Below are 22,450 nucleotides of genomic sequence, written 5' to 3'. Positions count from 1 at the left end.
TTGTTCTCTGTCTCCCCCTTTTAGACTGTGAGCCCACTGTTGGGTAGGGACTGTCTCTATGTGTTGCCAATTTGTACTTCCCAAGCGCTTAGTACAGTGCTCTGCACATAGTAAGCGCTCAATAAATACAATTGATGATGATGATGATGATCTGATCCTCCTGTATCTACCCCAGTGCTTAGTAAAGTGCTTGGCAAAGAGTAAGCGCTTCACAAATGCCAAAGTTATTATTATTATTATTATTATTAATATAGAGTTTCCCCATCAGGAACAATGGACTAGCCTCAGTCCTAAATCCAGGCAGGGACTGGATCATTTACTTCTAATAATAATAACGATGGCATTTATTAAACGCTTACTAAGTGCAAAGCACTGTTCTAAGCGCTGGGGAGGTTACATGGTAATCAAGTTGTCCCACGGGGGGCCCACTGTCTTAATCCCCATTTTCCAGATGAGGGAACTGAGGCCCAGAGAAGTGAAGTGACTGGCCCAAAGTCACCCAGCTGACAATTGGCGGAGCCGGGATTTGAACCCATGACCTCTGACTCCAAAGCCCGGGCTCTTTCCACTGACCTAGAGAAGTAGCAAGGCGTAGTGGAGAGAGCACAGGTCTGGGAATCGGAAGGTCTTGAGTTCCAGTCTCGGCTCTGCTACTTGCCTGCTGTGTGACCTTGGGCAAGTCACTTCGCTTCTCTGGGCCTCGGTTCCCTCATCCGTAAAATGGGGATTGAGACTGTGAGCCCCATTTGGGACAAGGGACTGTGTCCAACCTGATTGGAGAAAAAGCTCCTCATATGGAAGTTTTCCCTCAGGACTAAATTTCATACGGCCCAGTTTATATCGGGCAACTGCCCGGAAGAGTATTCAATTCACTGATGACTCTGTATATATACCTGTATATATGTATATATTTTTGTACATATTTATTACTCTATTCATTTATCTTACTTGTACATATCTATTCTATTTATTTTATTTTGTTACTGTGTTTGGTTTTGTTCTCTGTCTCCCCCTTCTAGACCGTGAGCCCGCTGTTGGGTAGGGACTGTCTCTATGTGTTGCCGACTTGGACTTCCCAAGCGCTTAGTACAGTGCTCTGCACACAGTAAGCGCTCAATAAATACGACTGATTGATTGATTGGCTTGTACCCACCCCAGCGCTTAGTACAGTGCCCAGCCAACAACTACCACAAGTATTATCATTCTTATTATTACTACGCGCCTCTCTGCCTCGCTACAGCGCTTGGCACGCAGCGGGTTCCTGATAAATGCCGTCACTGATGGTTTTTTCCCAGTGAGGGGCTGGGAAAACCACACCCAGGCCTAGATTCTCCCCCGGAATGAAGCGAGATCCCACCAGTTGGCAACTGGCTGGTGGGTGGGGGGAAGAGGGGAAGGCATTCATGGCTCACCGGAGAAGGTTGGTCTCTGCCCTCCTTTCCCAAACTCACTCAAGTCTCCTCGGAGTCGCCCATTCTTGGCCCAGCCGGCGAGAGCTCTCAGACAGCACTCTCCGACCCCGCTTAATTCCGGGGAGAGGGATGGAGGGTTAGCTGAGGCCTAATATTTAGGGCACGTGGCCACAGGTGCCATTTTCCGAGCACCCCACGGGAAAAACCATCACCCACAACGGGATTTATCGGGAGCCTGCTGCGTGCAAAGCAGAGTACCCGGGGCGGGGAAAGCCGCGTAGTATCCGTGAAGACCTTCAATCCGATGTCGGAGATATGGATTGCCAGATCGTCATCATCATCAATCGTATTTATTGAGCGCTTCCTATGTGCAGAGCACTGTACTAAGCGCTTGGGAAGTACAAATTGGCAACATATAGAGACGGTCCCTACCCAACAGTGGGCTCACAGTCTAAAAGATCTACCCTAGGTGAGAGAGGCAGTTAAGAGGTACGAATGGCAGAAAGAAGACACAAGTAGGCCGTGAAATAATTCGACGGCAACGGACACGGGGGCTACGGTGGGGTGACTGAAGTGGGTGGGGGGATTTATCGATTTAAAAACATCCCGATACGCGTACAGAGTCAGCAGCTAGGACGCTAGCGGGTCTCCCCTTCAGCATCCACAGTGCTTTGCACATTGTAAGCGCTTAATAAATGCCATCATTATTATCCAGTAGGAGATCCCACTGGGGCAGCAGCCCCCCAACACCTCCAATCCTCCTCTATCCCGGCTGCGGGTAGAGGTAGATGTGCTGCCCGCGGGAGGGGGACTAGTTGGCCCCCTCCCACTGTTCTCCTCAGGTGTCCACTCGTCCCTTTTTACAGCACCCGCCCCACCGGTTTTGGGGTCAGCCCTCACCTCCTTCCCTGCCCATGAGAGGTGACGGGGAAGCCAGCTGCGCTGCGGGAAGGGTGGAGGGAATGCCGGGCTCACCTGGGACCCGGCCGGGAGGAGTCCGGCTGCCAGCTCCCGATCGTCCGCTCTCACTTCCTCGGGGGTCGTGGGAAGCCGGGTAGCCAACAGAGCTGAGGATGGGGAGACCCAGGAGGTGTCAGTCAACCGGCGGTATTTCTGGAGCGCTTACTGCGTGCAGAACACCGTACTAAGCGCTTGGGAGAGTAGGCTATAGTGATATAACAGACACAATCCCTGCCCATAGCGAGCTGACGGTCTAGAGGGGGAGATGGACGTTAATAGTAAAGAAAGAAATTGCAGATATGTAGGGGGGAGGTGAATCAAGGGAGCAAATCAGGGTGGCGCAGAAGGAAGTGGGAGAAAAAGAAATTAGGGCTTAGTCAGGGAAGGCCTCTTGGAGGAGATGGGATTTTAATACAGCTTGGAAGCGGTGGCGAGTGATTATCTGTCAGATAGGAGGAGGGAGGGCGTTCCAGGCCAGAGGCAGGACGTGGGCAAGAGGTTGGCGGTGGGATGGATGAGATCGAGGTACAGCGCCGAACTCGGCCCAACTCGGAGACCAACTGCCCTGAAGCCACCTTCTCCCTCCCAGGGACACAACGACTGAACCCCAAAACCCGAGGGCCTGCCCCCCTACACCTCCCAGCTGACAGAAGCAGACCTGGGGGAATTTGGGGAGAGCCAAAACGACCACACCGAGAGCCTCCGAAACCACGGCGGCCCACCCGTACTCTCCCTTGGTGACCGTGGTGGTCACCCCCAACTCTCCTTGGGCACCACTCACTCAATCGTATTTATTGAGCGCTTACTGTGTGCAGAGCACTGTACTAAGCGCTTGGGAAGTACAAGTTGGCAACATATAGAGACGGTCACTACCCAGCAGCGGGCTCACGGTCACCGCAGCTACAGGCGTGTGTACATGGGGTAGGGGAAGACGGCGGGGGGGGTCCGGGACAGAGGCGAATGGCGGAACGATCGTAGAGTCACGTCCGGCATTTGGGACTGCCCTCGTGGCGGCCGATTTCGGTCACGGGCCGAAACTCACCGTTCTCCTGCAGGGCGTCGGGCTCCTCTTTAATGCTGCAGCTCGGCTGGCCTTCGGGGCCCAGGGGGGGACCCCGACCCCCGACCTCCTGGGGCAACCCCGTGGGCGGGGGCTCCGCTTGCTCCGGGGCGAAGCTGGAAGTTTCCATCTTCTCCAGGAGAACTTCCTGGCCCTGAACCTGGACCGTGACCTGCGGAGAACCCCGGGCCGGAACAGTCGGCGAGGTCCGAGGGTCACCGATGTTCGGACCCTAGAAGGGAGCGGGCCAAGGGCTGGGGCAAGAACTGGGCTCTTCTTTGGGGCGGGGAAAGAGGAGGACGAGGAGAAGGAGAAGCAGCATGACCTAATGGATACAGCACAAGGACCTGGGTTCTAATCCTGCCTCTGCCATTTGTCTGCTGGGGGACTTTGGGCAAGTCACTTCACTTCTCTGGGCCTCGGTGACCTCAGCTGTCAAGTGGAGATTAAGACTGAGCGCCCCATGGGGGACAGGGACTGTGTCCAACCCAATTTGACTGTATAGCGCTGGCGTGTAGTAAGCACTTAACAAATACTACTATCACTACTACTAATAATAATGATAGCATTTATTAAGCGCTTACTCTGTGCAAAGCACTGTTCTAAGCGCTGGGGAGGTTACAAGGTGATCAGGTTGTCCCATGGGGGGGCTCACAGTCTTAATCTAAGTACTATGCGCTTAGTACAGTGCTCTGCACACAGTAAGCGTTCAATAAATACGATTGATTGATCGACTGATTGATGTATATATGTTTGTACATACTTATTACTCTTTATTTATTTATTTTACTTGTACATTCTATTTATTTTATTTTGTTAGTATGTTTGGTTTTGTTCTCCGTCTCCCCCTTTTAGACTGTGAGCCCACTGTTGGGTAGCGACTGTCTCTACGTGTTGCCAACTTGTACTTCCCAAGCGCTTAGTACAGCGCTCTGCACACAGTAAGCGCTCAATAAATGCGATTGATTGATCGATTGATTAATCCCCATTTTACGGATGAGGTAACTGAGGCGCAGGGAAGTTAAGTGACTTGCCCGAAGTCACACAGCTGACAAGCGGCGGAGCCGGGATACGAACCCGTGACCTCTGACTCCAAAGCCTGGGCTCTTTCCACCGAGCCACGCTGCTTACTATTATCGCTCTCTCTCAAACACACATCCACTCACACTCTCTCTCGCACGGACACACGGACGAAGCCCGTCCCTCCCGGTCCACCGACGGCTCAGGATTCCCCTTCTTTACCCATCGCATCAGTCTCCTGGGCCCCCGCTGCAGCCCCTCCACCAAGGCCACGGCCTCCTCTCCGCTCTCCGGCCTCCGCTCCCGCACCCGGGCCTGGATGTCCGTGGGCAGGACGGTGAGGAACTGCTCCAGGACCAACAGCTCCAGGATCTGCTCCTTCGTGCGCCGGTCCGGACGCAGCCACCGACGGCACAGCTCCCGGAGCCGGCCCAGGGCCTCCCGGGGCCCTCCCGCCTCCTGGTAGCGGAACTGCTTGAAGCCCTGGCAGGACAGCTCGCTGTCTGGAGGTTGCCCTCGCGGGCTGGACTCTGGCCCCCATGGTAAGTTCTCCTCCTCTTCCTCCTCCAGCTTCCTCACGGGGGGCCCACCCTGCTCCCGAGGAGCCGGAACCGGGGGGCCCAGGGCCGCGGGCATCATCTGGTCCCGGGGGCCACGGGGCTGCCGGACGCGAGGGTTTTTCTTCTCTTCTGTTTCGCCGGGCGCTAGCTAGGGACACGCTGGAGGAGGAAATGAGAGCGAGCTGAGGCGGAGATCAGGTGCCCAGGGACGTGACGGGCCGGGACGTCGGAGCCCGTGGCATTTCTGCCCGACGCAGGACCGATGGCCTCATTCATTCATTCAATCAGTCGTATTTATTGAGCGCTTACCGTGTGCAGAGCACTGTAATAATAATAATAATAATAATGGCATTTATTAAGCGCTTACTATGTGCAAAGCACTGTTGTAAGCGCTGGGGAGGACACAAGGTGATCAGGTTGTCCCACGGGGGGGCTCACAGTCTTCATCCCCATTTTACAGATGAGGTAACTGAGGCACATAGAATAATAAAAAATAATAATAATAATGTTGGTATTTGTTAAGCGCTTACTATGTGCAAAGCACTGTTCTAAGCGCTGGAGTAGGTACAAGGTAATCAGGTTGCCCCATGAGGGGTTCACAGTCTTCATCCCCATTTTACAGATGAGGGAACTGAGGCCCAGAGAAGTGAAGTGACTTGCCCAAAGTCACACAGCTGACAAGTGGCGGAGCCGGGATTTGAACCCACGACCTCTGACTCCAAAGCCCATGCTCTTTCCACTGAGCGCTGGAGTAGGTACAAGGTAATCAGGTTGCCCCACGAGGGGCTCACAGTCTTCATCCCCATTTTACAGATGAGGGAACTGAGGCCCAGAGAAGTGAAGTGCCTCGCCCAAAGTCACACAGCTGACAGTTGGCGGAGCCGGGCTCTGAACCCATGACCTCTGACTCCAAAGCAAAGACCTCTGACTCCCAATTTGTGCTCCAACTGTACTAAGCGCTTCGGAAGTACAAGTTGGCAACATATAAAGACGACACACCCGCGTCCTCCCAACATTCGCGCTTCCCGTTCTCCCACCCACACCCCAATTTGTGCTCCAACGCCAGTCACTTCCCCAGCCGAGACCCTTGTGCCGCTTGCGCTGTTCATTCATTCATTCAATCGTATTTATTGAGCGCTTACTGTGCGCAAAGCACCCGACTAAGCGCTTGGGAAGTACAAGTCGGCAACACAGAGAGACGGTCCCTACCCAACAACGGGCTCACAGTCTAGAAGGGGGAGACTGACAACAAAACAAAACATATTAACAAAATAAAATAAGTAGAATAAATATGTACAAGTAAAATAGAGTAATGAATCTGTACAAACATATATACATATATACAGGTGATGTGGGGAGGGGAAGGGGAGGATGGAGAGAGGAAGGAGGGGGCTCAGTCTGGGAAGGCCTCCTGGAGGAGGTTGGAGAAGGAGGTCTTCCTCTCATCACTTCCAGTGTGGTCCCGGATGGGAGCTCCGGAGGACATGGAAGTGATGAGAGGAAGACCTCCTTCTCCAACCTCCTCCAGGAGGCCTTCCCAGACTGAGCCCCCTCCTTCCTCTCTCCATCCTCCCCTTCCCCTCCCCACATCACCTGTATATATGTTTGTACAGATTCATTCCTCTATTTATTGATTTTACTTGTACATATTTATTCTATTTATTTTATTTTGTTAATATGTTCTGTTTTGTTGTCTGTCTCCCCCTTCCAGACTGTGAGCCCGCTGTTGGGTAGGGACCGAATCCCTATGTTGCCGACTTGCACTTCCCAAGCGCTTCGTCCAGTGCTCTGCACACAGGGAAGCGGCGTGGCTCAGTGGAAAGAGCCAGGGTTTTGGAGTCAGAGGTCGTGGGTTCAAATCCCGGCTCCGCCAAATGTCAGCTGTGTGACTTTGGGCAAGTCACTTCACTGGGCCTCAGTGACCTCATCTGTCAAATGGGGGTGAAGACTGGGAGCCCCCCGTGGGACAACCTGATCACCTTGTAACCTCCCCAGCGCTTAGAACAGTGCTTTGCACATAGTAAGTGCTTAACAAATGCCATCATTATTATTATTAGTAGTAGTAGTAAGCGCTCATTAAAGTGGGCTCTTTTAGACTGTGAGCCCACTGTTGGGTAGGGACTGTCTCTAGATGTTGCCAATTTGTACTTCCCAAGCGGTTAGTACAGTGCTCTGCACATAGTAAGCGCTCAATAAATACGATTGATGATGATGATGTTGGGTAGGGACTGTCTCTATATGTTGCCAACTTGTGCTTCCCAAGCGCTTAGTACAGTGCTCTGCACATAGTAAGCGCTCAATAAATACGATTGATGATGATGATGTTGGGTAGGGACTGTCTATGTTGCCAACTTGGACTTCCCAAGCGCTTAGTACAGTGCTCTGCACATAGTAAGCGCTCAATAAATACGATTGATGATGATGATGATGAAATAGGATTGGATGAATGAATGAGTGTCCCCCGGAGGGTCCCCATCGGCTCCCAGCGGGGACCACACTTCCCAGAAGCCTCCGGGCGCTCCGCGACCCGCAGTGGGCCGGGCCGCCGCGGGGGGGCGGAAGGGAGCGGGCCCGCGCGTTGCCATGGAAACCAGGGGAGGTGCGGCTGTCAAGGCGCGTTGCCGTGGAGACCGCCGCGAGCTCGCGCTTCCTCCTCCGGCGTCCGTTGGCGGCGCGCGGGGCGGCCTTGTTTGTCCCCCCGTCCCTTCTCCTTTCCGAAGTGACCGTTGCCCACCCTCTCCCGGACCCCCGGTCCTTACCCTTCCAGCTCGCCCCGGCCACTGACCTCTGCCCCTCCCCATCCCCCATCTCCCCCCAATTCACCTCTATCCCGATGCGGAGGCCGCTCCGTCCTCCTGAGCATGCGCAAACGTCCCCCTTCTCCCCGACTACACTTCCCAGAAGCCCCCGGGCCCTGCCGTTCTGTTCCCCTCCCATAAGAGCGAGGCGGTTTCCATGGAGACGGACCCCGGTTGCTCTGGAGACGAGGGGAGGGACTCTTATTGGAGGGCGCGCCTACTGAGTCGTTTGCGCATGCGCCTTGGGGGCAGAGGCTTGGGAAGAGGGCTCATCATCATCAATCGTATTTATTGAGCGCTTACTGTGTGCAGAGCACTGTACTAAGCGCTTGGGAAGTACAAATTGGCAACATCTAGAGACAGTCCCTACCCAACAGTGGGCTCGCAGTCTAAAAGGGGGAGGCAGGGAACAAAATCAATCAATATCAATCATATTTATTGAGCGCTTACTATGTGCAGAGCACTGTACTAAGCGCTTGGGAAGTCCAAATTGGCAACATCTAGAGACGTTCCCTACCCAACAGTGGGCTCACAGTCTAAAAGGGGGAGACAGAGAACAAAACCAAACATACTAACAAAATAAAATAAATAGAATAGATATGTACAAGTAAAATAAATAGAGTAATAAATATGTACAAACATATATACACATATACAGGTGCTGTGGGGAAGGGAAGGAGGTAAGATGGGGGGATGGAGAGGGGACAAGTCTCATTCAATCGTATTTATTGAGCGCTTACTATGATGATGATGATGGCATTTGTTAAGCGCTTACTATGTGCAAAGCACTGTTCTTAAGCGCCGGGGGGGAATACAAGGTGATCAGGTTGTCCCACGTGGGGCTCACAGTCTTCACCCCCATTTGACAGATGAGGTCACTGAGGCGCAGAGAAGTGAAGTGACTTGGACTCCTGGTTTTTGTTCCTTTTAATGGCATTTGTAATGATAATAATAGTGATGTAATGGCGTTTATTAATAACAATAGTAATGTAATGGCATTTATTATTATAATAATAATGTTGGTATTTGTTAAGCACTCACTATGGGCCAAGCACCGTTCTAAGCGCTAGGGTAGATACAAGGTAATCAGGTTGTCCCACGTGGGGCTCACAGCCTTCATCCCCGTTTTACAGATAATAATAATGGCATTTATTAATAATAATATGTTTTAATGGCATTTATAATAATAATAATAATGTTGGTATTTGTTAAGCGCTTACTATTTGCCAAGCACTGTTCTAAGCGCTAGGGTAGATACAAGGTAATCAGGTTGTCCCATGTGGGGCTCACTGTCTTCACCCCCATTTTACAGATAATAATAATGACATTTATTAATAATGCCTTTTAATAACATTTATAATAATAATAATAATAATAATAATAATGTTGGTATTTGTTAAGAGCTTGCTATGTGCCAAGCACTGTTCTAAGAGCTAGGGTAGATACAAGGTAATCAGGTTGTCCCACGTGGGGCTCACTGTCTTCATCCCCATTTTACAGATAATAATAATAATAATAATGACATTTATTATTAATAACAATATGTTTTAATGGCATTTATAATAATAATAATGTTGGTATTTGTTAAGCGCTTACTATGTGCCAAGCACTGTTCTAAGCGCTAGGGTAGATACAAGGTAATCAGGTTGTCCCACGTGGGGCTCACAGCCTTCATCCCCAGTTTACAGATAATAATAATGGCATTTATTAATAATAATAATATGTTTTAATGGCATTTATGATAATAATAATAATGTTGGTATTTGTTAAGCGCTTACTATGTGCCAAGCACTGTTCTAAGCGCTAGGGTAGATACAAGGTAATCAGGTTGTCCCACGTGGGGCTCACAGTCTTCATCCCCATTTTACAGATCATAATAATAATAATGGTGTTTATTAATAATAATAATATGTTTTTAATGGCATTTATAATAATAATAATGTTGGTATTTGTTAAGCACTTACTATGTGCCAAGCAGTGTTCTAAGCGCTAGGGTAGATATAAGTTGATCGGGGTTCACAGTCTTAATCTCGTCCCCCTCTCCATCCCCCTCATCTTACCTCCTTCCCTTCCCCACAGCACCTGTATATATGTATATATGTTTGTACATATTTATTACTCTATTTATTTATTTTACTTGTACATATCCATTCTATTTATTTTATTTTGTTAGTATGTTTGGTTTTGTTCTCTGTCTCCCCCTTTTAGACTGTGAGCCCACTGTTGGGTAGGGACCGTCTCTATATGTTGCCAATTTGTACTTCCCAAGCGCTTAGTACAGTGCTCTGCACACAGCAAGCGCTCAATAAATACGATTGATGATGATGATCATATACATATATGATATACATATCATATACGTCATCACCTGTATATATGTTTGTACATATTTGTTACTCTATTTATTTTACTTGTACATATCTATTCTATTTATTTTATTTTGTTAATATGTTTGGTTTTGTTCTCTGTCTCCCCCTTCTAGACTGTGAGCCCACTGTTGGGTAGGGACCGTCTCTATACGTTGCCAACTTGTACTTTCCAAGCGCTTAGTACAGTGCTCTGCACACAGTAAGCGCTCAATAAATACGATTGATTGATTGATCATCATCAGTGGTATTTATTGAGCACTTACTGCATGCACTAAGTACTTGGGGGATACAGTACAACACAGTCGGTAGACACTTTCTTTGTCCATGAGTTTATAGCCTGGGGGAGAGAGACGTTAATATAACTAATTCATAACTTATAGATAATAAGCGCTTAGTACAGCGCTTAGTACAGTGCTCTGCACATAGTAAGCGCTCAATAAATACGATTGATGATAATAATATGCTATTTGCTAAGTGCTCGCTATGAGCCAGGCACTGTACAAAGTGCTGGGGTGGATACAAGCAAATCAGGCTGGACAATTTTCCTGCCCTACGTGGGGCTCACGATCTGAATCCCCATTTTACAGATGAGGTAACTGAGGCTCAGACAAGTGCAGTGACTTGTCAAGGTCACGCAGCAGACAAGCGGCCGAGCCGGAATTAGAACCCATCACCTTCCGACTCCCTATCCACTGCACGGCCCCTCATTTTAATGTCCATCGTCCCTTCTACCCCCTGAGCAGAGAATGCGTCTACCAACTCTACTGTACTATTAATAATAATAATAATAATAATAATAATTATGGCATTTATGAAGTGCTCGCTATGAGCCAGGCACTGTACAAAGTGCTGGGGTGGATACAAGCAAATCAGGCTGGACAATTTTCCTGCCCTACGTGGGGCTCACGATCTGAATCTCCATTTTACAGATGAGGTAACTGAGGCTCAGACAAGTGCAGTGACTTGTCAAGGTCACGCAGCAGACAAGCGGCCGAGCCGGATTAGAACCCATCACCTTCCGACTCCCTATCCACTGCACCGCCCCTCATTTTAATGTCCATCGTCCCTTCTACCCCCTGAGCAGAGAATGCGTCTACCAACTCTACTGTACTATTAATAATAATAATAATAATAATAATAATAATGGCATTTATTAAGTGCTTTCTATGTGCAAAGCACTGTTCTAAGCGCTAGGGAGGTTACAAGGTGATCCGGTTGTTCCACGGGGGGCTCACAGTCTTCATCCCCATTTTGCAGATGAGGGAACTGAGGCCCAGAGAAGTGAAGTGACTTGCCCAAAGTCACACAGCTGACAGTTGGCGGAGCCGGGATTTGAACCCATGACCTCTGACTCCAAAGCCCAGGCTCTTTCCCCTGAGCCACGCTACTATTCTCTCCCAAGATCCTAGTACTGTCCTCCACCCACAGTAGGAGCTCAACAAATACCATCGATTGATCGAATCGCTTTTTCTTCAATCTTCTCCTCGCCACCCTATTCTATAATAATGATGGCATTTGTTAAGCGCTTACTACGTGCAAAGCACTGTTCTAAGCGCTGGGGGGGATACAGTGTGATCAAGTTGTCCCCCGTGGGGCTCACAGTCTTAATCCCCATTTTTCCAGATGAGGTAACTGAGGCTCAGAGAAGTTAAGTGACTTGCCCAAGGTCACACAGCAGACTTGTGGTGGAGCCGGGATTCGAACCCATGACCCCTGGACTCCAAAGCCCGTGCTCTTTCCACTGAGCCACACTGCTTCTCATGGGCCAATTTGTATATGTTGCCAATTTGTACTTCCCAAGCGCTTAGTACAGTGCTCTGCACATAGTAAGCGCTCAATAAATACGATTGATGATGATGATGGGCCAGACCTCACCGCAAACACGCAATGAGGACGGGAAGATGCTGGAAGAAGGGGAAAATAATGAGTCTAAAATTCTAGATGTGTGGGGAATAATAATAATAATAATAATAATAATGATGATGGCATTTGTTAAGCGCTTACTATGTGCAAAGCACTGTTCTAAGCGCTGGATGCACTGTTCTAAGAATGAGAGGAGCATATGAGCCGGGGGGGCGGGAAGAGGAAGGGAGAGATATTTATTTATTTTATTTGTACATATCTATTCTATTTATTTTATTTTGTTAGTATGTTTGGTTTTGTTCTCTGTCTCCCCCTTCTAGACTGTGAGCCCACTGTTGGGTAGGGACTGTCTCTAGATGTTGCCAATTTGTACTTCCCAAGCACTTAGTACAGTGCTCTGCACACAGTAAGCGCTCAATAAATACGATTGATGATGATGATGAGAGATGATCTTTCACCTGTCAATCCTTGGGATTAAGGTCTTGAAGTCTCCACAGTTTACCTGATCCCTGCTTGCATTTGGCCCTTGTTTTTCAATCGATTAATCCATGGCATTTAGTGAACGCTTACCATTTACAGAGATGTACTAAGCGCTGGAAAGAGTATAAATACGAATATGAAGATAGAATACGTCCAATCTGATTTTCCTACATTCACCCACGTGCTGGGGGTGAACAGTCAACTCTTTGACAGAGCCGTATTTATTATCTATTTATTTTATTTTGTTAGTATGTTTGGTTTTGTTCTCCGTCTCCCCCTTTTAGACTGTGAGCCCACTGCTGGGTAGGGACTGTCTCTATATGTTGCCAACTTGTACTTCCAAAGCGCTTAGTACAGTGCTCTGCACACAGTAAGCGCTCAATAAATACGATTGATGATGATGATGATGATGATTATCGCTACACTATCAGAATTCACCTTTCTGTTCCAAATATTAACCTCCGTGTTCCTAGGTACGCGGTGGTTCGATTCTCTGCACGGACTATTACGTACGTGCGGGCTCAGGATAATAATAATGATGGCATTTGTTAAGCGCTTACTATGTGCAAAGCACTGTTCTAAGCGCTGGGGGGGGAATACAATGTGATCAAGTTGTCCCACATAGGGCTCACAGTCTTAATCCCCATTTTTACAGATGAGGTAACTGAGGCTCAGAGAAGTTAAGTGACTTGCCCAAGGTCACACAGCAGAGTTGTGGTGGAGCTGGGATTCGAACCCACGACCTCTGACTCCAAAGCCCGGGCTCTTTCCACTGAGCCACGCTGCTTCTCAAGCAGGCGGGAGGACTTGGGTTCTAATCCTGCTTCTGCCACTTGTCTTATCACTTCGGGGTCTAGTTTAGTCTCTAGGCCTACGACTCCATCGGGGGCCTGGGCCCCGAGCTGCAGGAGATCCGGGAGCTCATTGAACTCCCCCTGCAGCAGCCACAACTGTTCCACCGCTTCGGTGGGTTCCCGCTACACCCCTCGAACCCGGCTCCCTCGGGTCGGGCGGGCGTCCTGGGTTCTAATCCCCGCTGCTGGGTGACCTTGTCCGCCTCACCTCACTTCTCTGAAGAGAAGCAGCGTGGCTCAGTGGGAAGAGCAGGGGCTTGGGGGTCAGAGGTCACGGGTTCAAATCCCCGCTCTGCCGATCGTGATCTCGGGCGAGTCACTTAGCTTCTCTGGGCCTCGGTTCCCTCATCTGTAAAATGGGGCTGAAGACTGTGAGCCCCATGTGGGACAACCTGATCACCTCGTATCCTCCCCTGCGCTCAGAACAGTGCTTTGCTCATAGTAAGCGCTTAACAAATGCCATCATTCTTCTTCTTCTTCTCTGGGCCTTGGTTACCTCATCTGTCTAATGGGGGTTAAGCCTGCAAGCCCCTCGTGGGACTGTGGGACTTTTAGACCGTGAGCCCACTGTTGGGTAGGGACTGTCTCTATATGTTGCCAATTTGGACTTCCCTAGCGCTTAGTACAGTGCTCTGCACACAGTAAGCGCTCGATAAATACGATTGATGATGACGATAGATGGTCGAGTCGCTAGTCAGTCAATAGAAACCAATATGAAGTCGCTGGAGAAATACAACCGACTACGCACACGGTTGACCGGACCGGTCAAGGCGAAGCCCCCCTCGTTTTCCCCAAACTTCCCTCCCTGCGGCTTTTTTCCACTCTCCGCCTCTTCGAAACCCCTCCCGGAGTTTGGCAGCAGCGGAGGCCCACCCCCATTTCCCTGAAGCGGGTCCCCACGTTTTCCGCGTCTTAATTGTCGTCACCAACGTCTACGGAGCGCTCACCCTGTGCGGAGCGCTGTACCGAGCGCTTGGGAGGGCACGATGGACCGTCCCGGCGTCCCGGTTTCGCCTCCTCCCCCCAAGACTCGGCTCTTCCCGCCCACGTCATCCAACCTCTTCCCGAGGCCAGGACCCCCTCTGCGCGGATCCGTTCCCGAAACCCTTCCCAGACTGAGCCCTTCCTTCCTCTCCCCCTCGTCCCCCTCTCCATCCCATCTTACCTCCTTCCCTTCCCCACAGCACCTGTATATATGTATATATGGTTGTACATATTTATTACTCTATTTTACTTGTACATATCTATCCTATTTATTTTATTTTGTTGGTATGTTTGGTTTTGTTCTCTGTCTCCCCCTTTTAGACTGTGAGCCCACTGTTGGGTAGGGACCGTCTCTGTGTGTTGCCAATTTGTACTTCCCAAGTGCTTAGTCCAGTGCTCTGCACATAGTAAGCGCTCAATAAATACGATTGATGATGAAGTCGTCCAGGGATCGGGGCAGGGAAAACAAAGGCGGGAAACATCTTTCCAAGTCGATCCGAGGGGGTTTAATAAAACGATCGGATCGCGATGCTACTCAGTTCACCTGTAAGCCGGGGAAGGCCAGGACCCCCTCCGCGCGGATCCGTCCCCCGGCCCAAGTTGTCCTGGGATCGGGGTGCGGAAAACAAAGGCGGGAAACATCTTTCCAAGTCGATCCGAGGGGGTTTAATAAAACGATCGGATCGCGAGGCTACTCAGTTCACCTGTAAGCCGGGGAAGGCCAGGACCCCCTCCGCGCGGATCCGTCCCCCGGCCCAAGTTGTCCCGGGATCGGGGTGCGGAAAACAAAGGCGGGAAACATTTTTCCAAGTCGATCCGAGGGGGTTTAATAAAACGATCGGATCGCGATGCTACTCAGTTCATCTGTACGCCGGGGAAGGCCAGGACCCCCTCCGCGCGGATCCGTCCCCCGGCCCAAGTTGTCCCGGGATCAGGGTGCGGAAAACAAAGGCGGGAAACATCTTCCCAAGTCGATCCGAGGGGGTTTAATAAAACGATCGGATCGCGATGCTACTCAGTTCATCTGTACGCCGGGGAAGGCCAGGACCCCCTCCGCGCGGATCCGTCCCCCGACCCAAGGTGTCCTGGGATCGGGGTGCGGAAAACAAAGGCGGGAAACATCTTTCCAAGTCGATCCGAGGGGGTTTAATAAAACGATCGGATCGCGATGCTACTCAGTTCACCTGTAAGCCGGGGAAGGCCAGGACCCCCTCCGCGCGGATCCGTTCCCCAAACCCAAGTTGTCCCTGGATCGGGGTGGGGAAAACAAAGGCGGGAAACATCTTTCCAAGTCGATCCGAGGGGGTTTAATAAAACCATCGGATCGCGATGCTACTCAGTTCATCTGTACGCCGGTGAAGGCCAGGACCCCCTCCACGTGGATCCGTCCCCCGGCCCAAGTTGTCCTGGGATCGGGATGCGGAAAACAAAGGCGGGAAACATCTTTCCAAGTCGATCCGAGGGGGTTTAATAAAACGATCGGATCGCGATGCTACTCAGTTCAGGCCAGGACCCCCTCCGCGCGGATCCGTCCCCCGACCCAAGTTGTCCCGGGATCGGGGTGCGGAAAACAAAGGCGGGAAACATCTTTCCGGGCCGATCCGGGGGGCTTTAATAAAACGATCAGAGACGGTGATGATATTTAGTTCGTCTGGAAGCCGGTGGTGGGGGGGAACGGTCTCGTCCCAACGGCCGACCGCGGATGGGGAGCAGCTCCCGTGCGTGGAGAGGTGGGACTCGGCCCACCCGGCCATGCCGACTCTCCCGTCCCGTCCCGGCCGGGCTCACTGGGCCCGCTTGCAGGCCCTGTTCCTCGTGTGCACCTTCTGGTTGGAGCTGCGGCTGAAGGCCTTCCCGCAGACGGGGCACTCGTAGGGCTTCTCCCCGGTGTGGGTCCGCCGGTGGGAGCAGAGCACGGAGCGGTCGCCGAAGCTCTTGCCGCAGTCCCCGCAGCGGTAGGGCTTCTCCCCGGTGTGGGTGCGCAGGTGCCGGTAGAAGTTGGAGCTCATGCTGAAGGCCTTCCCGCAGCCGGGGCACTGGTAGGGCTTCTCCCCGGTGTGGGTCCGCCGGTGGTAGCGCAGGGCCGAGCGGTCGTTGAAGCCCCGGCCGCAGTCCCCGCAGCGGTAGGGCTTCTCCTGCAGGTGCGTCCGCTCGTGGTAGCGGAGGACCGAGCGGTCGCCGTAGCCCTTCCCGCAGCCGGCGCACTTGTAGGGCTTCTCCCCGGTGTGGATGCGCAGGTGGACGGTGACGCTCGAGCTGTAGCCGAAGCCCTTCCCGCAGACGGGGCACTCGTACGGCCGCTCCCCCGCGGGCGCCCGCCGCGGGCCGAGGACGGGGGGCTTCCAGCCGCAGGCGGGGCGCCCGGAGGGCCTCTCGCCGGAGTGGCACCGCCGGTGGCGGGCCAGCTTGGACTTCTGGGCGAAGCTCTCCCCGCAGTCGAGGCACCGGTGGGATCCCGGGGGGTCTCCCGCCCGGGGAGGGGGCTCCTCCCGCCGGGGGGCCGCCGGCGGGGGACTCGGGCTCCTCTCGACGGGACTCCCGCGTCGGTCCCGGTAGGCGACGCGCCCCGGGACGGAGGGGGAGCGGTCCCCCGGGGTCCCCCGGGACGGCGTCCCTCTGGAGGCCTCGCCGCCTTCTTCCGGGAGACTCTCGTCGCCGTCGTTTCTCTCCGCCCCTGGAGGAACACAGAGAAAACCCAGTGACTCCGCCGCGACGTCCGACGAGAGAGCGAGCGCGTCGAGCGGAAAGCCGGGAGACCCGGGTTCGAGTCCCGGCGGGCGACCCGGGGAGAGTCGCTCGACTTCCCCGTCCCCCCGGTCGGCGGCGTTTACTGAGCCGGAGAGCGGGCCTATCCGGTGGGAGCCGGGGGACCCGGGTTCGAGAACCCGTGGGTGACCCGCGGGGAGTCATACCCCCGACTGACGGTACCGACTGAGCGCTCACTGTGGGCAGAGCGCTCCGTGGAGAGCTTGGGAGAGGACAATACGACAGAGCTGGCAGACACATTCCCTGTCCACGAGGAGCTGACGGTCTAGAGAGGGTTTCCTCGTCTGTACAATGGAGAGAAGATACTCTCCCAGGGGCTTTGCACGGTGTTCTGCACACAGAAAGCGCTTCATAAATACCACTGATCCGTTGACCGATTACTACAGAGAAACGGCACCGACGTCAACAATCAATCAATCGTATTTATTGAGCGCTTCCTGTGTGCAGAGCACTGGACTAAGTACAAGCTGGCAACATATAGAGACGGTCCCTACCCAACAGTGGGCTCACAGTCTAGAAGGGGGAGACAGAGAACAAAACCAAACATACTAACAAAATAAAATAGAATAGATAGGTACAGGTAAAATAAATAAATAGAGTAATAAATATGTACAAACAACCGTCAAACACCGCAACCATTATTATTAGCACCGTATTTCCTTGAGAAGGTTTGGCCCAGTGGAAAGAGAGCACTGGGAGTGGGGAGACCTGGGTTCTAATTCTAGCTACTCCAACTCCCTTCCTCCCTTCAAAGCCCTGCCGAGAGCTCACCTCCTCCAGGAGGCCTTCCCACACTGAGCCCCTTTCTCCTCTCCTCCTCCCCATCCCCCCTGCCCTACCTCCTTCCCCTCCCCACAGCACTTGTATACATATTTGTACAGATTTATCACCCTATTTTACTTGTTCATACTTATATTTATTTTGTTAATGACGTGCACATAGCTATAATTCTGTTTGTTCTGACGATTTTGACACCCGTCTAGGTGTTTTGTTTTGTTGCCTGTCTCCCCCTTCTAGACTGTGAGCCCGCTGTTGGGGAGGGACCGTCTCTATATGTTGCCGACTTGGACTTCCCAGGCGCTTAGTACAGTGCTCTGCACACAGTAAGCGCTCAATAAATACGAATGAGTGAATGACTGAACTGCCTGCTGTGGGACCCTGTGCCTCAGTTGCCTCCCTTGTAAAACGGGGATTAAATATCTGCTCTCCCATCCAATCAGGCTGTGAACCCCATATGAGACGGGGATTGGGTCTGATCTGATCTTCTTACATCCACCCCGGCGCTCAGCACAGAGTAGGCCCCGAACACCGCACTAATTCTTATTCCTCCTACTCCATTTTCACAGTCATTGATGAAAACGCGATGAGCTCAGCCGTCTCAAGACGCGGACTGTCACAGCACGTCTACGACAGAACGCCGTCTGGGAATCCGGGATTATTCTCCTGACCAACTGGAGAAGCCGAACGGCCTGGCGGACGGAGCCCGGAACCGGGAATCAGAAGGACCCGGCTCCCAATCCTGGCTCTGCCGCTTGTTGACCGTGTGATCTCGGGTAAGTCACTTCACTTCTCCGGGCCTCGGTTACCTCATCTGGAAAACGGGGACGGAAACCGTGAGGCCGGGTGTTGAGGCCGCGTTCTCAGCACTGGGGTGGATACGAGCCAGTCACGTTGGACACAGTCCCTGTCCCACCTGGGGCTCACAGTCTTAATCCCCGTTTTCCAGATGAGGTGTCTCTGTATATTGCCAACTTGTACTTCCCAAGCGCTTAGTACAGTGCTCTGCACACAGTAAGCGCTCAATAAATCCAATTGATGATGGTGATGATGAGGTAACGGGGAAGTGAAGTGACTTGTCCAAGGTCACACAGCAGACAGGTGGCAGAGCGGGGATTAGAACCCAGGTCTTTCTGATTCCCGGGCTCCGTCCGCTCGGCCGCGCTGCTTACCCCGGGGCCGGTCCAAGGCTCCGACTCCCACCTCCCCCAACCGTTATTCGGCCCGGGGGCAGGCGTACGGGGGGACCAGGTGGAGAGAGATGCAGGGACTCGTGACCAAGGGGACTAGAGGGTCGTTTGCTGGGACAGGCAGCCGGGGGGTGCGGTGCGGGGAAAGGGGGGCGGGTCTCTGGGCCCCACCGGCCACTCACCCCTTTTGGCAACTGTCTGCGGGCTGGGCCGGCCGCGAAGAGCTGCGGGGCGGGGAGGTTTTACAGCCCAGGAGGACGGGGTCACTTCCAGCCGAGGAGGCTCCTTCCTGGCTCCGAGCCACCTGAGGATACATTCAGGAACCCCCCGCGCGCCGCTCTGCTCAGGGTCGCCGCGGGCCCGGGGTCCGCTGGAGCTGCATCCGCGGCTGGCTCGGACACAGGGGCCGCCCTGGGCCGAAGTGGCCGGCTCGGAGCCGGGCCCGGCCCGCGTCTCGCCTGCCTCGGGCCGCCCGGCCCCCCGGCTGGACCGTCGGCTCTGCTGACGCTAGCCTTCTCGCTGTGCCTCCATCTCGACTCTTGGGCCACCGACCTCTCTCCCGCGTCCTGTCCCTGGCCTGGAATGCCCTCCCTCCTCACATCCGACAGACGATCACTCTCCCCCGCTTCAAAGCCTTACTGAAGGCCCACCTCCTCCAAGAGGCCTTCCCTGCCTAAGCCTTCCTTTCCTCTTCTCCCGCTCCCTTCTGCGTCACCCTGACTCGCTCCCTTTCTTCAGGCCTTCCCAGACTGAGCCCCTTCCTTCCTCTCCCGCTCGTCCCCCTCTCCATCCCCCCCCATCTTACCTCCTTCCCTTCCCCACAGCACCTGTATATATGTATATATGTTTGTACATATTTTTTACTCTATTTTATTTGTACATATCTATTCTATTTTATTTTGTTAGTATGTTTGGTTTTGTTCTCTGTCTCCCCCTTTTAGACTGTGAGCCCACTGTTGGGTAGGGACTGTCTCTATATGTTGCCAATTTGTACTTCCCAAGCGCTTAGTCCAGTGCTCTGCACATAGAAAGCGCTCAATAAATACGATTGATTGATTGATTGATTGATCCCCTCTCCCAGCCCCACAGCATTCATGTCCACAGCCGTCATTTCTTTCTTTCTATTAGCACCTGTCTCCCCCACTAGACTGGAAGCTCTCTGTGGGCAGGGAATGCGTCTGTTTATTGTTCTACTGTCCTCTCCCAAGCGCTTAGTACAGCGCTCTGCACACAGTAAGAGCTCAATAAACACGACTGAGTGAATGAACGAATGAGGGGCAGCGGATAAGTCTGCTGACTCGACTGTTACTCGCCGGGTCAGGGCTCTGCACATAGTAGTTCGATCGATACTACCGGTCGGTCGATCGATCGATCGCAGCGGGTGAGGGAGCCGCTCTCTGACCCCCCTGGGGGGCCAGTAAGGACTGATGGGGGCCCGGGCATGGAGAGGACGGGGGGCACAGGGGAGAAGGGGGAATCGGGGGCAGCAAGCAGGGTCGGGAAGCGGGAGGTCCGGAGGGTTTCCTCATTTCCACCTACTCACCCGTGCCGGCGCCCCTCGGGCCCGCTCGCTCTTCGGGCTCGTGAAGATCGGGACCCCACGGCTCATCTCCTGGGCCCGTCGCGACCGTCGGCTCTGGTTTGGGAACTGGGGAAGGACAGAGGGAAAATGGAAGTCAGTCAGTCAATCGTATTTACTGAGCACTTACTGGGTGCAGAGGACCGTACTACGCGCCTGGGAGAGGACACTATAACAACAGACGCGTTCCCCGCCCGCAGCGAGCCTACGGTCTAGAGGGAGAGACGGACGGTAACAGAAAAAAGTTGAATCACAGATAGGGACGTAAGTGTCGTGGGGCGGGGAGGGGGAGATGAATAAAGGGAGCAAGTCAGGGCGAGGCACGTACTGGTGTAACGGGAATAATAATACCGCTACTACTAGTAATAACAGTGATAACAATAATAGGGGTATTTGTTAAGCGCTTACTATGTGTCAAGCGCTATTTGAAGAGCTGGGGAAGGTCTGAGATCATCAGGGTGGACACAGTCCCTGGGCCACATGAGGTGCACAATCGGAGTAGGAAGGAGAACGGATACTGCATCCCCATTTTATGGATGAGGAAACTGAGGGGCAGAGAAAAGGGAAGGGAGGGAGGGAGGGAGGGAAGAAGGAAGGAAGGAAGGGAGGGAGGGAGGGAGGGGCCTGGTTGCTCTCCAATCAATCAATCAATCAATCGTATTTACTGAGTGCTTACTATGTGCAGAGCACTGTACTAAGCGCTTGGGAAGTACAAATTGGCAACACATAGAGACGGTCCCTATCCAACAGTGGGCTCACAGTCTAAAAGGGGGAGACAGAGAACGAAACCAAACATACCAACAAAATAAAATAAATAGGATAGAAACGTACAAGTAAAATAAATAAATAAATAAATAAATGGAGTAATAAATATGTGCAACCATATATACGTATATCCAGGTGCTGTGGGGAAGGGAAGGAGGTAAGATGGGGGGATGGAGAGGGGGACGAGGGGGAGAGGAAGGAAGGGGCTCAGCCTGGGAGCTCAGTCTCAGCTCAGTCTCCACAGTGGCCGCCTGCCCGGTCCCTGGCCTCACAAAGATGGGACGCCGAGAGGTCGCCCGGGACCGATGGCCAAACGTTCCTCGGTCACACCGACGCTCCACCACTTCTCCCAAAGCCTATTCCGGTGCTCTATCCCCTTCATTCGTTCAATCGTATTTATTGAGCGCTTACTGTGTGCAGAGCGCTGTACTAAGTGCTTGGGAAGTACAAGGTGGCAACATATAGAGACGGTCCCTATCCAACCTACCCAACAGTGGGCTCACAGTCTAGAAGGGGGAGACAGAGAACAAAACAAAACATATTAACAAAGTAAAATAGAATAAATATGTACAAGTAAAATAGAGTAATAAATATGTAATAGAGCAATAAATATGTAATAGAGTAATAAATATGTAATAGAGTAATAAATATGTAATAAATAAATCCCCTGGATTGTCACGGTCGAGAAGCAGCGTGGCTCAGTGGAAAGAGCCCGGGCTTTGGAGTCAGAGGTCACGGGTTCAAATCCAGGCTCCGCCAACTGTCAGCTGGGTGACTTTGGGCAAGTCACTTCACTTCTCTGGGCCTCAGTTCCCTCATCTGGAAAATGGGGATGAAAACCGTGAGCCCCCCATGGGACAATCAGATCACCTTGTAACCTCCCCACTGCTTAGAACAGTGCTTTGCACGTAGTAAGCGCTTAACAAATACCATCATTATTATTATTATTGCCCCGTCTGACAGAACTCACTCTCGCTGTAACTACAGCCTGTTTCTTCATTTGGTCCTTCTCA

The 22,450-nt window shown here is 52.4% G+C and overlaps 1 protein-coding gene across 1 annotated transcript in view; it reads right to left on the bottom strand.

Annotated features, from left to right (window-relative positions):
* Positions 1-22,450, bottom strand: part of LOC119932902 — a 65,981-nt gene that overhangs the window by 28,457 nt on the left and 15,074 nt on the right. The window contains exons 7-9 of the mRNA XM_038752028.1: positions 20,637-20,741; positions 19,276-19,591; positions 16,184-17,034 (exon numbers count right to left, since the gene is read on the bottom strand). Coding sequence (XP_038607956.1) covers positions 16,184-17,034; positions 19,276-19,591; positions 20,637-20,741 — 1,272 coding nt within the window. The remainder of the gene's footprint in view (positions 1-16,183; positions 17,035-19,275; positions 19,592-20,636; positions 20,742-22,450) is intronic.

This window comes from Tachyglossus aculeatus, chromosome 10 (genome assembly GCF_015852505.1).
Source record: "Tachyglossus aculeatus isolate mTacAcu1 chromosome 10, mTacAcu1.pri, whole genome shotgun sequence".
Taxonomy (NCBI): Eukaryota; Metazoa; Chordata; class Mammalia; order Monotremata; family Tachyglossidae; genus Tachyglossus; species Tachyglossus aculeatus.
Note: the sequence above shows the minus strand (reverse complement) of the source record. Positions and strands in the feature narration are given on the sequence as shown.